We start from the raw sequence: 18,743 nt of genomic DNA on the forward strand, positions 1-18,743 counted from the left end.
GCTTGAAGTTTGTATTACCTCAACTTGAGGTTTACAAAGCACATTGATAATGTTAATAAGATTTAAAGAATAATATTCAAACCTTCAAAAAACAAACAAAAGAAGTAAGTGCTTCTATAGGTGTTAAAAGGAAGCAAATAAAAACTGATATGTTAGTTGTAAATCAACTTTTATCTATTCATTATCCAGACATACTGTTCCTCTGGAATATTCTGGTGGGATAGCGGCTGTTTAGATTCTAATACAGGGATCCCAATATATTAACAGAAGCTTTCCTGAGCTGAGTGAGCAAGGGAGAGGTTTTCAGCTAGGATATTCCGAAGTGGATTATGGGACAAGGGTTAGGGCAGAGCCCTAATTTGAGTAAGTAGAAGCCAATTAATCAGGGTCACTGGTCTTGGAATTGAAACACAGGGCCAAGAAGTAATTTTCACTTATAATACTGGTTCAATCAGTAGCTGGGATAGCCAAGCATAGTGCTGAATGTTAGAGTTCTTGTGGTGTCTAGAGAGGAAGGCACCTTAAATCCAGGAGTATTACTAACTTCAGAGAAATTAGTAAGAACTGAAATCCAAAACTGAGTTACAAGTTGGGCGACAGCTGGGTAACCAAGCAAGGAGAATTCCAGTTTGCCATACTTGCCATCCTATGAATACATTTCGGTCTAAGCCCTGATGTATGTAACTAGGTCCTATCCTGTAGGTCCCATTGAGTTCCCTCTAGCTAGAGAGCTTCCATCTTTTCTGTCTTGGTCAGCATAGCAACTGTGGCCTCTTTGGGGAGAAATAGAGGCTGTCTCCAAATCATGGAGAGTTTTAACACCAACTGCATTGCCTGGTATCTAAGTACTTTTCCACCTCTGCCCTTACCACCAACTGGTCAGAGTTAGTGAAGTTTCTCTGACTTTGGAAAATGAATACTATGTGTGGAAGAAATAAATGGAGTGTGACATGACAACTAAGCTGTACCATCTATAAATGCAGTACTGTTTATAACTGCAAATTTGAGCAATAGCTGTTCACTGTTACAAGTGGTTAGTTGTCAGATTATCTTTATAACCTATATAATCCAATTGAGGTTGGAAGACACATGTTTGGCATGAAGGTCAAGGCAATGGAACTTTCCAGCTTTCAGGGACTTGGAGATAATCCTATTCATAGTTATGTGTACATCTTCTCCTTTTCATTTGGGGATTTCCATCCTGGGTTGATTTCCCCCCCAATTATTCTTGTATTCTGAGACACTAGAAGATAAGGTTACACTCTTCATGCCAAGAATCAGAGAAGATTGCATTGTTCTACTTTGCTCATGTAGAGAGGCCAGTTGAGGAAGATAACTATCTATTTTCCTAAAAGCAAAGTAAAAAGCAACATGAATTTATAGTTTTGGTTTCCTTCCAGCCCAGGACTCTCTACCACTGGTTTTTTAGTCTTCCTTTGCATTTTGACTGTTGGGTTTTAAAGCAGTTCATTGTATTTGGTTGTTAATGGTAGATGATCCACATGAAGTTGTGCCTAGCCTAGGCATGGCAGACTCTCTGGGTTTACTAGGTGAATCAGATTTAGAGATTTCTGGGCTGAAGACAGAACAAACAACCTGGCAAAACCAGACTTCTGGGGCTTTTCAAAGGTATGTAGCTGTGATGATGAACTATGACACATGTGCCAGAAAGGACACTCAGAGACCTCTGGGTATGAGCCAGTTGCCTGCCACCAGAGTTCATTATTAGAAAGACAGAGAGACTCCATCTGAGCTGCTCCCTTCTCCCTTTCCACTGGTCTGAGGACATTTTTTCACTTCAACCCCCCCCCCCCAGCCCAGCAACCCAATGGGAGCTCTTCCTCCCTCCCCTATCTGGGATAAGGTGGGACAGTCACAGGAGCAGAGCTGGTAGGGACTCAGACTACTCCCTCCATAACCCAAACCCACATTCTAACCCTAACCTGAAATTTGCTTTTAACCCTATAACCTAACCCTAAATATGTTTATACCCTTTTGCACCTCACCCTCCCCTCTGCCCAGCATGCCAATTGGAGTGCTTTCTCCTCTCCTATTTGGGGTAAGGCAGGGGGAAGGTGGGGGGAAGCAGTGTGGTACTTAGTCTCTGGGATGGGGTAGGGTAGAGCATAGGGGCTCTAAAAAGTTTGCCATTACTGGTATATATAGAGAACAACTACTCTGTCCCATTGTCACTTTAAAAGGTGAAACCATCTGGGAAGCCTTTAATTTAGGGATTTTGAATCTTTTTGTGGTACAGACTCCTTTGGCAGCCTGTGGACCCCTTCTTAGAATAATATTTTTGAATGTACAAAAACAATTATATAGGACTACAAAGGAAACAAATTATGTTGGAATACATTAAAACTCCAACCCCCACTTCTTCCCCCTCCCCACCAAAACCCAGAGCCAAATAAAACTTAAGTTCACAATCCAAACCTGTTCCATTTGCTTGATACCTTTTTGTTGGAGAAATATCCTGGCTGGGCTGTTCCCTCTGACCTTTGTTTGATTCCTTGCCTCCCCAACCCTGAATCAAACCTCATTCTCTCCATGTCAGCCCCCATGAATCTGTCTTCTTCCCATTCTTGAAGGCTTTGCTCCTTAATCTACTATCAACCTTCTCTCTGATTGCTGGTTTACCTTCTCTGGAGTAGAGAGAACTCCTTGTTTTCCATTCCAGACAAAACTTGGCTGTGAACACCCAGAACTGAAGTGAGGTGTAAGGCATCTTATCTGTCAAAACCTTTGTCCAACCTCATTCCTACTCCCCCCTCCCCCAGTCATATTCCTGTCTATTTGCGAAATGATCCCATCATCTATACAGGTGTGAAGAGTTCCAAGGACATGCTCTGATTAAAACCCAAGACAAACCCCATATCTAGTTACTGGGGTCAGAGTGGAAATGGGGAAGAGAGGCAGTGTTAGGGAAGAGAAGGCTAGGAAGGAATATGTAGCCAACAGAGTTGGATTTTTAGTCAACAAATTATTCCCCATTAATCAGGGTATTCCCTTTCTCACTTGGGTTTCTAACTGTTTTTGACTTGTACTAACAGCTGACCTGCTTGGGTGGCTGCTTATTCGAGCTATTGGTTCTTTCTGAAACAACTTTCTTTTTTTCTTTTTTTGCTCCCCTCCCTCCCCCCGAACACTGGATCCTCCTACAAAATATATGCCTTATTCTTTAAGTGGAATGGGCATTCTGTGAAACATCCCATTTTTAAATTAACGCTGAATCACTTGTCATATTCCTAATAAAAATGTACACCCATCATCATGAATGCTTAATCAAATTAGATGCAAGTAGTGTAAGCCGTTGCTAGAGAAAAAAATGAGGATGTTAAATGTTGAATCTTGTTTAGGATTCATAATGCTGCTCCTCACACAGGAACAAAAACTCTTCTTTGCCTTGGCTATGGTAGACCTCTATGTTCAAAGACTTTGGAGAAGTTCAGAGGTATTTGACAGAGAAAAAAATAATCCCATATCGATTCCCAATTGATTAAAGTTTAATTTGATGGTGTTCATCTCCTCATAATGGCCAACACTAGAACAGATAAGTTTATCTTACAGCAAGAAAATTGGAGTTAAACTCAAAAAAGAATTTCTTGCTAGGGCCACTAATTACTGGCTCAACAAAGAGAAGCTGTGAAGTCTTGGAGATCTTTAAGAATAGGAAAGATATAATCATTTTATTTTGAATTGTTCAAGTGTGGTCCTACTTAGATGTCCTTTGGAGTTTCTTCCCTTGTCTCTATCTTCTTTCCTCTATAAGTCTGTGGTTTCTACTTCATGAAAAAATGGGATTTATATCATTGGGTTGAGGGACATTTTTTTGTTGTTGGGCACCAGGGTGTAAAGCCAAAGATTCATTTCTTAAAATGGCCTTGAATAGGATAACAAAGTGGTTCACATTGAGGATTCATTTGGGAATGCATTTGGGTACAAGCCTAGTGGCTGATACTTTCATGGTCCCATGGGTTATGGAATTCTGGATCCTTTTTGGTGAGCATCCTCATAGACTAGGCAGAAATGGTTGCAAGTACTGAGCTATTGTGGTTTTGAAGATGCCAGGGTCCTTTAGCTGAGTATCAGGAAATGTGTGTGTGTGTGTGTGTGTGTGTGTGTGTGTGTGTGTGTGTATGTATGTATGTGTAATTTCTGAAAGGCTTTGGGCTGGGACACATTAGGCTTCATTTTTGTTGATCAAACACACCCTAGGAGTGGAATTTTCCAGTTCCAGGGCATTAGACTTAAGGAATTGTTCAGTGAGTGTTGGAAAAAGAAATCTGGGTCATATTTCTGAAATTACCTGAATAAGGCACTCATTCAAACACCTGAGACTCACTGGGACTTTCCATGATATGTCCTGAAATAAATATTTCTTTGTTTTTGATTTTTAGTTTTTGGGTCAAAGGGAAATAAAACACTACTAAAACAACAATAACACACATTATCCTCATTGCAACTTGGGTTACTCTGTCTTTCAAATGTGCTCAGTATTCTCCTGGCTGTGGGCCTTTGCTTGTGCTATTCCTGGTAACACTGGGAACCTTCTGTCTCTTTGTATGTTGAATTGCTACTTACCTTTTAAAGCCCAGTCCAACTTGCCATCTCTTTTCCGAAGCCTTCCTCAATGCTCCAGGGCTCGCCTTCTCTCAGACTTTTCTTAGTACTTTGTTTTGCACATAATTTGTAAGTTTATGTATTATGGAATATTCCAGCTATCTATATGTGTCATAATCCCCTAGTAGACTAGAACTTCTAAGAGTGCTGGGATCATGACTTATCTTAGCTTTTAAACTCTAACCCTCATCCTACACCTAAGAACCTAGTAAATGCTTGTTGAATTATTTGAATTACTATGTAATTAATATTTATTAAAACACTACAATAAACAAGACCAGATGATATAGAATTTTGCTTTTTCATAAAAGGATAATACTATTTCTTTAGCTAAGGCAGGTTAAAGGCTGTTTGACAGTAAATCCTCATCTTGTGATCTGGTGGGATCTTAGATTCCCAAGGGACACTTTGGCTTGGGAAAACAGTACCAATGTTTAAAATAATTGATGTCACAATAGTAGCTCACCTTTCTCTAGTACATAAAGGTTTACAAAGTACTTCCTACACAACCATGCTGAGATGGATAGCATATGCATTATTATCTTGTTTCATTGTTGATCAACTTTAGACTCAGAGAAGGGGATGACATCTTAGCTAGTCAGCATCAGAGCTGAGACTCCAAGATCAGGGATCTTTCCACTTGATTATAGTGCCCACACATTAGAAATACAAGGCAGAATTGTTTAATGGAAAGATTAGACTGGGAATCAGGAGGCCTGGGTTCTGATCCCATATCTTTTTCTTCCTTCCTACCTGTGTGAAATTGGATGAGTAACTTTTATTTCTCTGGTTCTCAGTTTTCCCTCCCATAAAATGAGTGGGTTGGGTAAATGGAGGGAGTAGATTGATGGTCTCTAAGGTCCTTTATAACTCAGAGATTGCTTGAAGTAAAAGAAACATTTTCTAAAGTTTTAGCCAGGTTTCTTGATTTCCACAGAAGGAAACCATTCTTGGTCAGGTAATAATTTCTCTGAGAATAGCATAGGAGATTTTTTTTTAGGTTGCCTAAGACCTATTCTCACTTTTCATATGTGCTCAAATAAAGAGAAGTCTGGATCAGCATGAAGAGTACCATCCAGTGGAGATGGATGTCTTTTTATTTCAGAAAGAAACACAAACAATGGTTGGTGTGAGAGGTCAATGCTAAAGAGGAGAGAGAGGAAGTGAAAATGAAAGATAGAGATATAGACAGAGAAAGGCAGAGAGAAGGGGGGGGGAAGAGTAAAGAAGAGAGGGAGAATAAGGAAGAAAAAAAGAAATGAGTGAGTGTGAAAGATATAGACAGAGGGAGAAAGAGATAAAGAAGAGAGGGAGAGATGGAGAAGACACAGCTAGGCAGAGAGAAGAGTAAGTGAAAGTGATAGAGAGTAGTGGTAGTCTCTCGGTGACCGAGAATGACTGTTGTCTTTGTGCAGTTTCATCTACGGTGTACCCTCATGTGGCTTTGGAGTCCAGAGTTTGTGGCACATGGGGCATGGGACGCCAGTTGTTACGGGAGGTGCGGAAAAAAATTTGATGTTTCCTTCACTGCGTCTCTGAACTGGTTCCATTTCTCGGTTGAGCTTCCAGTGAGTGGTCCCTTGGCAGACAGCTTGTCATCCAGGCAGGACTGGAATGTTTGCAGATAAGATGGATCTCTAAGACGACTCACGTTGTAAAATGCGTGAACTGTCTGGGCACATTTGGATGGTGAGGCGCAATGCGCATTTGAAGAGTAGCTCTAACCAATCAGTGATCTGTCCAGCATTCAGCTCCTCTCATGGCTCTGGTGATCTTTACATCCTGGATGTCTCGCCGGCGTACAATGATGATGCCACTGTTTTGATCGTGGGTGCATCCACGTTGGTTTATATTTATTCGCCATTCTGAACACAGTGTTCATGATGATGAGTTCGAACTCTGAGCATTTTCTGAGTAGCAGTAGGCCGTTGTTGTTCATTTTGCCCACGCCTTGTTTGCCGAGCACTCCTTTCCATCTTTCATGGTCCTGGCCAACGCAGGCGTTGAAGTCTCCCAGTAGTATCAGCTTGTCATTGGTGGGCACTGAGTGCAGGATGGCACTCAGGTCAGAGTAGAACTGCTTGATGGTCTCCTCTGTGCTGGCCAGTGTTGGGGCAAATGCGCTGATGATTGTGGCATACCCGTCTTTGCTGAGAGGCAAACGGATCTTCATGAGCCTCTCGCTGATGCCCACAGGCAAGTCTGGCAGCTGTTTGAGCAAACTGGTCTTGATGGCCAGGCCAACACCGTGGATTCTGTCTTCATTTGAGGCTCTGCCTTTCCAGAAGAAGGTGTATCCAGTGGTGGGTTCGCTGAGTGATCCCTCTTCTGGTAAGCGTGTTTCACTTAAGGCTGCGATGTCGATGTTATATCGCGCCAATTCTTTACCTATTAGAGCTGTTCTTCTCTCGGGTCTTAGGTTATTCTCTCTATCAAGTAATGTCCTGATGTTCCATGCTCCTAGTAGGAGTTTCTTTGTGTTTTGTTTCTTTTGATTTCGACCACTTAAAGGGATGACCCGCCAGCCACGGTGTGCTGACCGGGTGTTTGTAGGGCAGGCAATGTTTGGGACACCTTTTCTAGTCCCCTCCCTTGATTAGGGTGAGCAGTGCTGTCCTAGAGAGGGCTGCTCAGTCGCCCAGGATGCTGCCGAACATCCCTACTGCCCACAGGGCCGAGCGACCACTGGTCCGTGGGCCGCCTACGTGCAGGATCGTGACTACAACTGCCAGTGGTCACCTCCACCTGTTGCGTCACCACTCCCCCATTGCCGCAGGTCTTGAAGAGGATGGACTGGACGGGGTTAGGATAGATGAGTGTGCACAAAGACACTTGTGACTGAAGGAGATTTAAGTGGAAAAGTCGATGCACAGAGACAGTCCCACTCTCTCAGCGTTGGAAGCCTGGGTCCAGTGGCACGAAAAATTGTTACGTCTGGAGACTTCCTCAGCTGCATTGGATGGCCATGTAGTCTTTTATGCTCCAACACGCCCTGAGCACTCCACAGTGCTTTGCTGCGTCGCCCTCTCAGCCGTTGAACCTTCTTATTGGTTTCTTCTGTCTGTTTGGCCGAAGCAGTCTTCACATGCTGGGTGAGCAAAGCCCTGGTTCACCAGGGGTCGATGACCCGATGGCTACCCTCACAAGGTTTAGCCAGCCTGTCGAAGCCGTTGCCCGGGGTGTGGGGTGTGGCCGCTGCCGCATGCTAGCAGCTACTGGGAGCCACAAGTGAAAGCTGGGTGTCAGGTGAGGGTCAGAGGCTGGAGAGCTGCCCTAGGAGGGCACGACAAGCCCTCCAGACCAGAGATACTACCCCTCCCTGTGAAAGTAAAGAAGAAAAGAAAGAAAATGGATAAAATGATTAAGGAAAAGAGTGAAGGGGATAGAATGAGCAAGGAGAGGTAGAGGAGATAGAGAGAGACAGACAGACAGAGACAGAGAGAGAGAGAAAGCCAGAGAACCAGAAGAGAGAGAGAGAGAGAGAGAGAGAGAGAGAGAGAGAGAGAGAGAGAGAGAGAGAGAGAGAGAGAGAGAGAGAGAGAAGGAGAGAGTAGGTGGGGAAGAGAGAGAAGTGAGATGGAAATAAAACATTTGACCTACCCAATCTCACTGAATACAGTTCTGTAAACACATGTTTAAATTCAAATCAACACCTTAGACATGTAGCTTCTCACACAGTCTCCAGTCAGATAAAGTAATAGTTCTTGGTTTACATTGCCAGGTATCATACTGGTTTCCCAGCTGGGGCCAAAGTCTTTTCTTCAGTTTTTGGAAGAAAAAAATACTCAGCTCACAATTTGTAAGCACATTTGTGTTTCTTTCTACACAGATATGTGCCAACAATAAAAGACATTGAAATGTACCAGTCTTATCAGGGATCCCCTTCAGAACTACATCTTGTTGACCAGTTTATGTTAGAGGTAAGCTGATATTTCTGCAGTAAATGTGCTAATGGGTCCTCAAGGCCTGGGCCATTTTGTTCCATTACTCACTTTTCTGCAAATAGGTAGCTTTACCTGAGGAGTTGGAGTGGCTAAAACTGAGAGTTCTTAGAATCTCAAGGAATCTTCATGTACTGAGACCCATGAGGTGTTTAAAAAAACCCTTCCCTGGAATATTTATTTTTTTTGTAGGTTAGTAACTTCATTATCAATTTTATCAACTGATGAATTATCAATTGGTCATCAGTTGGGCCAACTGATCCACTTGGCCTTTTGTCAAACAATGATAATGTCTGAATGAGCTTTTTTTTGAAAGTGAAAGGATAACATTTTTCTTTTCTTTCTTTTTTTGGGTACAAAATGGAATGTTTAAGAGGGGTTGGCAGTGATTGCTGCATGGCTCACTCACTCCCACTCAATTCTGTGTGGCACATATCCTGATATTTCAGAACCTCATTCTCCTCTCTAGAGCACTTCAATAACATGACTCAGCATTCATGGGGCTCAAGACATGAAGTAAGGCATAATTTGTTATGCCAGTCCATGGCCAGCAGCAGGACAGAGCTGGACAGGTGGATCACTTAGAAGTTCAGGCGAATGTGAAGGGTATGCCACGTGCTTCAGGCCTAGGCAATTAAGGGAGTAAAAACCAAAGGCATAACTTTTGATAGGGAGGAAAAAAGGAAGGCCATAGATCTAAGGCAGACAGGTGTAGAGCCCAGGAGGTCAGAGAAGTAAAGGAAGAGAAACTAGTCAGAGTGGCCCTATATAGCAAGATTGTGACCTCTGATCTCAGGTCACTCAGTATTTCTTCTCTGCACTATTTTTATACTTCCTGGGCTTAAAGGTTTTGACTGGCCACAAAAAGGTCAGAAACTTAAAGGCGAATCTTGCTCCTGGATGTGGTTGGAACAAAGAGCCCAGATATAATTACGATTATGTGTTTTAATGTTGTGGTGGTAGAGTATGGTGCATAATAATAATAGTAGTTAGGATTTATATAGTGCTTTTAAGGTTTGCAAAGCTCTATACTCATTTTCTTACCCCTTACAACAATTCTGGGATACTTCTTAGCTGTGTGACCCTGGGCAAGTCACTTAACCTCTATTGCCCAGCCCTTACCACTCTTTACCTTAGAATTGATATCAATTCTAAGACAGAAGGTAAGGGTTTAAAAAAGAAAAAAAATCCTGGGAGGTAGCTGCTATTATTATCTCCATTTTACAAATGGGGAAACAGGTAGACAGAGGTTGAGTGACTTGTCCAGGGTCATTCAGCAAAATAAGTATCTGAGGCTTTGAACTCAGATCTTCCTGATTCCAGATCTTATACTCTACTCATTGCATCACTTAGATGCCCATAGTTATCAAGAAATGAAAGCCTTCCGTCTTAAGTCAGCTTTACATAAATGTTAAGGTGGGAAACTGGAATCTTCTTTCAGGACTTAGGCTTCTAAGAGCTCTAGAAGAAACGGGCTTTAAAGACTATCTCATCTCACCCTGCCATTTTATAGATGCTTAAGCACCCAAGGTAACAGCTACATGTTGGAGGTGAAAGAGAAAGTGGTTTAAAAATATATATATTTTGAATGTCCAAAATGTTATATGTCCTTAATTTGTTATAAATCATGTGAGTGCTTAATTGTTGTTGGGGGGAGAAGTTCAGAGGCGGGGGAATGAACTTCTAGGTGAAGTAGCTTGCATTTAAACTGATGATGATAAGATTGAAAAATAAGAAACAAAGAAACAATGTAGGGCAAGGAAAAGAGGAGCTCCCAAGTGCCTGTCTGTATTTTAATTTTCATTTGTCCACATCTAAGCTTGTCTTTCTCTATCTGGTATAAGTGGGGCAGATGTGCTCAGAGCATGCCATCAGTTATCTGGATTGAGATGAAGAACACAGAAAACTCCTGCCTAGCTGTGGGGATGCTCACTATAGAAGAGAAAACCTCAGGGCATTTAATGTCTATTTTTGAGTACTTTAAAGGTTGTTATATAGAGGAGTAGGGAATAAACATCTATTGTGCACCTACTATGCTCTTGGCATTTTACAAATGTTAACATTTGATTCTCACAGAAGCACTGTGATAGATGCTATTATGCTCACTTTACAATAGAAGAAACTGAGGCAGATAGAGGTTAAGTGATTTGCCCAGGCTCGAATAACTAGTATGTGTCTGAGGTAAGATTTGAACTTGGGTCTTCTTGATTCGAGGTTCAGTGTTAGAGCACTTTTTAGATGAAAGTTGCAAAGAGGCAGATTTTGGCTTAATGTAAAGAAAAACTTCTCAACAATTATAGTTATCCAAAGATCAAATGGACTGCTTTAAAAGGTAATCTGTTACCTGACACTAATTATCCTTAGTGGGGTGATCACTTTTCGTGAAAATTGCACAGGGTATACACTATGGTATGGGGTTTTGGAAGTTCTTTCCAATTCTGTGGTCCTATGATTTCTTTGACCATTGATACGTTTTCACAATAGAGAAGGTGGGGATTTTAAAGAAAATTAAAAAAAAATGAGTTTTGAGGACAGGCATTTTACTCCCTCTCCAGTTGCTGCTGCCTTTCCTTAGAGGGGCTCCATCTTGGAGCTCCCCTTTTCCTTACATCCAGGCTTTCTGCCATGATGGTATATTTTTCCTACCAGTCAGGAGTCCTATTTCAGCACCAAAGTTACCTTTTGGGCCATTTTACGGGGTGTCACTGTGACCCCTTATAATATAGACTATATCAGAATAATTCATGATGTATTTAAAAGTAATCTGTACTTGCTGCATTTTTCTCTTTATTTTGCTGATTTCTTTTCAATCATCTTCTGTGAAGATGTGTAAAATTCCTCATTTAGGCCAACGGTTGGAGCTCTTGCTTATGATAAGAGAATTTCCAGGGTATGTGAAAGATCTTCAGCCGGTAAGTAGTGGGGTTTTCTTTGGTTCCTTTGTAATTGAAATACATCAATTAGGTCTTATTAAAGCACCAGCCTGGGCCCATTCAAATCCTAAGCCTTGTAAAGGAAATGAGCCTTTTCCAATGGAAAAGATTCCCCAACCTTAATATTACCAGTTCATACTGTAATGATCCAGCCCTATCTTCCAGATGTCATTTTGTTGCATTATTCAGAGGCGATGTGAAAAAGGGTTTTGATCTCCAGCTTATAGCTTTTACAGCCAAGGGAATCCTAAAGAACATGAAACCAACAGAGATGGGATGGATTTGCAGTGCAGTGTCCAGGCTATCAGCTACTAGGTTTTAAATACCCCTGGGCAAAGCCTATTGTTGTGGCTGTTTGTCTTCCCCAAACACACCAAGGAAATGCTTTCTGGCAGGATGGTGTACTCTCCCTACCAATCAGGAGCTCCGTTACTGAACCAAAGCTACCTTTCAGCCCATTTTATGGGGTGTCACTGTGTCTCCTTATGATGTAGAAGCAGCATGCCATGGAATAAAGAGCACTGCCTTTAGAGTCAGAGAATCTGGGTTTGAATCCTACCTCTGACACTACCTATGAGAACTTGGACAAACCACTTCATTAAGCTCTCAGACCTCAATTTCCTTATCTATAAAATGGGCTAGATAAATCCTGAGGAGACAAAGGTTGGGGGAGGCATTTACTAAGCACCTACAATGTGCCAAGCCACTTGCTAAGTTCTTTGCAAGCCCAGCCTCAGTGGATCACCTTGCTGATGCCCATTCTTGCTCCAGTCTACAATCATCCTTTGCTATATAAATGGGAAAATCCTTGATAACATTTATGGGGCTTACTGGGTCCAGTTCTGTGGTTTTACATAAGGGAGAAAAAACCCACCAGTCTAGTCTTCAATTCACATGTCTCCCTCTGCTCCTCTTCAGTATCCAGTCTTTAGACCATCAAAGCCCACCCACATAATGATGTAAGAGCAGAGCTAAGCAATGATTGATCATGCAGGTGTGCTAATGAAATTGGGAATTATTTATCGCCCTTTAAGCCTCTTCACTAGAATAGAGATTTATTATGTTGCAAAGACATAGGATTATTTTCAGTATCTCCAGGGCCTTTTCAAACAACCTTCTGAGAACTTAGTGAAAAGGGTGGTTCTGTTTGAAAAAGCTGCTTTGTTGACCAGCTGGAGGAAATTTCTTCTTGATTGAAAGACTTTTTTTATTCACAGCTTATGGTGGAACTTAACCAAAATTTCTTCATTCCAGCTATTAAACCAGAAAATCCAAGCATGCCAACAGCTGAAAGCCAGCCAGATGTTTGTGGCTATATTAGAATATCTCTTAGCCATCGGTAACTACTTAAATGAGAAAGCCGGGAAAGAGAAAGCCAGAGGATTTAGATTATCTTCTCTTTCTAAAGTAAGTTAAGATTTCACCCTTTGTGACAGAAAATTGATGTAGATCTCCTAGAATCCATTATTATTTTAAAGAGCTTCCAGCTCTTATCTTTTTTGCTGCCGGCACCCATCAAAAGAAAAAAAGTTGACTCTGTGATGGAAGGGGGCTACTATTTACTGATTTGAAACACCTAGGCCAAAGAAACTTGGAGAATGATTCAAGGACTCCGTCAGCAAACTGGGTTAATTGCCATCATCTCCTGCTCATTAATCCCAGCAGTAAATCCAGCACCTTCTGTGTGTCCAGTGCTATAGCTAACGCTTCTAGGATCCTTCAAGGTTTGCAAACCATTGTACAGAAATTATCTTGATGAATCTTCCCATGTGAGGTAGATGCTATTATCTTTATTTTACAAATGATGTCACTGAGCCCTGGAGAGGTGAAAGAGACTTGCTTAGGTACATCCTGCTAGTGTCCTGGGCAGTTTTTGAACTCAGGTCTTCTCAAGTCCAAGTCCAATACTCTTATATATTGCATCAACTAGCTCCATCCTATGGGAAATATAATGAAGAATAAGAATCAGGTCCTGCCTATATTATTCTCTGCAAAGTCTCTTCACTGCTGGTGATTTTTCTACATCTTTCTGCCCTCCCCACTTCCATCCCCATCTTGCTCTGTGAACTTCCAAGGCTCCTACACATATGCATTTGGCTGTGATCACATGCTAGGTTATCACAGTATGTCTAACCAATCTTCTTCATCTCCTGCAGTTAGTCTAGTACCTCACCCTGCCTAACCTCCCTGTAGAGGGTCATGAATTAATGTCTCTGGTCAGAGCTGTGTTGTCCATATCCTTGAGGGGGGATGTTTCCTTGAGCAGTCCTAATTGGCCACCTTCATTATTAAGGCAGGCAAGATAGCCTACTGTATTCACTCATTCATTAGTAGGTCTAACTAAGACAAGTCACTGATGATAAAGTCTTTCTTTCTTTCTTTCTTTCTTTCTTTCTTTCTTTCTTTCTTTCTTTCTTTCTTTCTTTCTTTCTTTCTTCCTTTCTTCCTTTCTTCCTTTCTTCCTTTCTTCCTTTCTTCCTTTCTTCCTTTCTTCCTTTCTTCCTTTCTTCCTTTCTTCCTTTCTTCCTTTCTTCCTTCCTTCCTTCCTTCCTTCCTTCCTTCCTTCCTTCCTTCCTTCCTTCCTTCCTTCCTTCCTTCCTTCCTTCCTTCCTTCCTTCCTTCCTTCCATCTTAGAATCAATACTACATATTGGTTCCAAGGCAAAAGAACAGTAAGGACTAGACAATGAGGCATAAGTGGCTTGCCCAGGGTCACACAGCTAGGATGTGTCTTAGGCTAGCTTTGAACCCACAATCTCCCATCTTTGGGCCTGACACCCTATCCACTGAGCCACCTAGCTGCCCCCATTCATCATTTCTTACTGTGCAGTAATATTTCATCACAGTCATACACCACAACTTCTTTATATAGATTGATGTCCAAGATATTTCTTCATAGAGACCCAAAGCCTGGGAAATAAAGGGGAGAGATTAGCTAAAGCTTTTTAATATCAGACAACCACATAGTCCAACTATATGCAGGGCCAGTTCTGCCTGAATGTATGTGCACATACATATATAAAGCTAGTTATACCAGGGCCTTGGAGTTGTCTTTCAAATATGTAATTTATTTAGTTCTTAACCAGTTCCTTAACTCACTTACCTTGTAAATGGCACCTCAGTTGTGTTGCCATCCCGTCTTTTGAGAGGCAGCCTCTTTACCTGTCTCATCAGGATTTACTGGCAGAAAATGTTACCACTAAGCAGAGTTTTCCTCCTCCTCTCAGCAGTAATGGAATGTGATCTCCTGATCCCAGTCTAAGCAATGAATACAAATTCTCTAAGCTACCTTGAACCTTTAAGAATATTATCAAATTATACCTGGTCTGTAAATAGGAGATGCGAGGATTTTTTTTTTCTTCCGGCTTCTTTCTACCGACTTTAATATATGAGTGAGTGATTTATAACACTGGTGACAATTGGGTGACACAGCTTGAAGTTTTTTTTTATATAATGGCTGTAATACTCCATCTATCAGAATGAAAAATGTCTATGAAATCATTTTCTGCCAAAGAATATCTTCCCAGATTCTATTAAGAACTTGCTATCTGCACAAATACCACACATTGCTGAAATTCACTGATTTTAAATGGGCATGAGAAGAGGATACCCTGGAGCATTCTTTTTTGGTGTGAGCAAAATCCCAATCTGTTGCCATCCATTAAGGTGTTGTCCTTGTTTGGGGAAACTTCAAAGAGAGAATGTAGGAAGGTTGGAGATGGTAGGAAGGTGTATTCTGTTATAAAAATTAATTTTATCAGGACCATACGGGCCCGGTAGTCCTGAGGGATTAGACTCCTGTTGTGTTTTCAGTTATTGTCAGATGAATTCAGGAACTGTAAACTTCCTTCCAATCCCAATTAAAAAAAAAGAGTTTAATGGTTTTGTCTGTTATTTGTTATGGCTGGTAGTTGTCCCTGCTTCGAGGTAAGGAGAAGAAATTCACGTTGGTTCATGCCCTTGCGGAACAGATCCTCTTACACCAGCCCCATTTGGCCAAGTTTCCTCAGGAACTGACAGAATTTGAAGCTGCTCCTGGAGGTAAGAGGATCAGAAATTTCCATTCTACTCAGGAAAGAGCTCCAGAATACACACTTTATTAATGCCCATTTCCATTGCTTTTCAGCATCTATCAAAGGCCTCAATGCTGAAGTGGATGGTATGTAAATGCTTCTTAAATATCAGATGCCTTTTTGTGTCTACTTTGGGCACTCATTTGGAAAGAGGTTTTTTTTTTTTTTTCCCCACTCAGCCAGGAGTTTGTGAGGAGAACTAAAGGTTTGAAGTATTGATTTTTTTTTTGGATGTTGCCATGACAATTTCTAACCTGCCACATCACAGGGAAGAATTTATAAATATGTTTTAAAGAGGATCCTCATAATTGGAAATATATTATAGATGGTATAAATACTGTGGTTCTTCCTTCCCAGTCCTCTAATCTTCAGTTTAGATAAGGCTGAAGCAATAGCATCCAGAAGACTCTTCTGTCACTATAAAACCGCTTTTCAACCTCTCTTCTTCATTTTCTTCATCAGAAAAATGGATATAATCACATCTCCTTTGAGAAGGCCAAAAGAAATGCTTTATTTGAAAATGCTTTGAAGAGTATTACGTGAAAAAATGGGGGAGTAACTGGGTACTTCAATGGATTGAGAGCCAGGCCTAGAGATGGGATGTCCTGGGTTCAAATCTGGCCTCAGACATTTCTCAGCTGTGTGACCCTGGGCAAGTCAATTAGCCCCCATTGATTAGCCCTTGCTGCTCTTCTGCCTTAGAACCTATACATAGTATTGATTCTAAGATGGAAGGTAAGGGGTTTTATTTTTTAAAAAGAGAGTATTAAGTATATCAATCCAAAGGATATTGATTTAATACCATCTTGTTTAACCAGTTATTCCTTTGTAGTACACAGTGATGAGCCTGGAATCAAGAAGACCTGAGTTCAAATCTGGATTCAAATACTTACTAGTTGGGTGACCCTGGACATATCACTTAATCTTTGCTTGCCTTAATTTCCTTCCTTCCTGCAAAATGTGGATAATGGCAATATCTAACAGGGATGTTGTGAAGATCAAATAAATAATATGTATTTATAAAACTCTTTGCATAGTACCTGACACATAGTAGGTGCTATATAAATATTTTTTCTTCCATCCATTCATTCATTTATTAGGGAGCAGAAAATAAAAGTCTTATGTCAATATAACCTGGGTAGTAAAATTTCCAAAGATGTTACCAAAGGAACCAAAGATAGGAAGTGGGCATTAGGAAGGGTGTTTAAGAGAGGCACACACAAAATAATAGGAGACACAAAAGAAGATAAGACAACCTCCATTAGGAGAGAGATTGCTTCCTGTCCTACAGTTTGGTTTTGTTTTGAAAATGAGTATCCCTATCTCACCCAGGCTGAGATGAAGTAGCTAGTCAGGCGTGTGGCCCCACTATGATCAGCACATAAGCTTTGACTGGCACCTTTTCTGATTTGGGTCATCCTAGTTGTTTTTTCTTAAGTAGCCTGGTGGTCCCTTATTATTTAAACCTCACTATATTGGTGCAGCATTTAGTAAGGATACCCAACTGGCTTTAGTCCCACTGTATCTCAGAACTCCCAAACTCAAGTAATTCACCAGCCTCAGCCTTCCCCAGTAGCAAGATCTAAAGGCTTTTTCCAGTACACCTAACCCTATTTTTGCAAAAAGTCTGTGATAGCCTCTCTTGACAAGAATAGGATCATAAGATGAATGGTAGGGCCAGAGGTATGACTGAAGCAGAGCAGCCAAATGATACAATCTTTTGGAAAAGGCATTAGCATTTTAATCCAGATTGCTGGTGGTCATCCTTGAGAAGGAAACAGAGGTTACCTGAGATAATTCAGGTCCTGACTTTTATAAATAACTGCCTAGACATCAAACTACAGGAGCCTACAAGTGGTGAAGCAGCTTGGGGAGGTTGGGTAATTCTGGTACTGGGGAACATTTGTTAGCTCTTAGTGAAAGAGTTGTTGGGCAGATGTGAGTCTCAAAATCTGAACTGCATCTTGGATTTTTGGGGTTTGGGGCATAGCTCTAGATTCATTAGGGATGATTTGTATGTGGGAGAAATTGAAGGCATCTGTACTTGTGAGAGATGCCCTAAAATATTTTATTTTATTCCTTTTACTTCTATGGGAATGAGTAAAACACTATATATAGTCAAGTCATGTTCATGCAGTCAGTTCTGTTATGCCATGCTCATGTGATTGGGGTAGATTGAAATGCAACAGAGAAGAGGGCTGAGTCTCCCAGTGAGTGAAACCATGAGCCATAAAAATCTAAATGGATAAATCCATCCCTTAGGCTAATGAAATGAATAGTGCTGTCCAGGAAGAGAGAGCTAAGGGACAGAAAGTTCTCCATCCCCATCACCTATTCTCTGTCTCTCTGATAACCATCAGGAACTTAATATTTCCCTAACATATCCCCTAGTATTGAGGAAAATACATAAACTCTCAGGTGAGTATGAGACTGCCAACCCTGGGACCTAGTTTCTAAAAGGGTAATTATTTGGACATTTTTGGTACGTATGGATAGATTTTTGGAATTAGACTTGTGTGGCTTCTAAACACAGTTTGCCCTTATCTAGTCTATGTACATATTTCAAATTCCAGGATTTAGCTCAGGTACAAATCAACTGCTTCTACCAAAAGCTAGCTAGCAACCATTTTCTTTACTCACTCTCTCTCTCTCTCTCTCTCTCTCTCTCTCTCTCTCTCTCTCTCTCTCTCTCTCTCTCTCTCTCTCTCTCTCCCTCTCTCCCTCTCTCCCTCCATCTCTCTCTCTCTTCCCCTCCATCTCTCTCTCCCTCTCCTCCCTCCTTTAGTATTTAATTAATTGAAGGATTCAAGACATGAGGCATCCTGGTTCATCTCTGCTTCCTCCTTCAGGGTAGCCACACTAAATCTAGGTTTAGAAACTGTTTACTCTTCCAACTGATCTTGCTGGCTGCCCTGCTTCAGCTATGACCTCAGTTTCTTTTACTTCATCACTTTGCTTGCGAGTCTGTCCCTGCCCAGAAGTTCCATCACATTGTAGAAAAAAATGGCGGCAGAACCTCTGACAAGCTCCCTTCATGTGAGTCATCCAAATCTCTGGTTCCTCTTCTTTTGCCTTAAAAAAGTCTACCATCTGGCCTCACCTTGTCCTTGCTCTCAGAGTCTATTTTTAAGACAGAATAGGGGACATCATGAATTTCCTTTGGTTTTATTAGAG

General features: G+C 41.3%; 1 protein-coding gene across 1 annotated transcript in view; it reads left to right on the forward strand.

Moving 5' to 3' along the window:
• The window catches only part of LOC103097295 (uncharacterized), a 55,609-nt gene that overhangs the window by 26,728 nt on the left and 10,138 nt on the right, over positions 1-18,743 (forward strand). The window contains exons 5-9 of the mRNA XM_007475690.2: positions 8,453-8,543; positions 11,390-11,476; positions 12,752-12,904; positions 15,408-15,537; positions 15,623-15,655. Coding sequence (XP_007475752.2) covers positions 8,453-8,543; positions 11,390-11,476; positions 12,752-12,904; positions 15,408-15,537; positions 15,623-15,655 — 494 coding nt within the window. The remainder of the gene's footprint in view (positions 1-8,452; positions 8,544-11,389; positions 11,477-12,751; positions 12,905-15,407; positions 15,538-15,622; positions 15,656-18,743) is intronic.

This window comes from Monodelphis domestica, chromosome 1 (assembly GCF_027887165.1).
Source record: "Monodelphis domestica isolate mMonDom1 chromosome 1, mMonDom1.pri, whole genome shotgun sequence".
NCBI lineage: Eukaryota > Metazoa > Chordata > Mammalia > Didelphimorphia > Didelphidae > Monodelphis > Monodelphis domestica.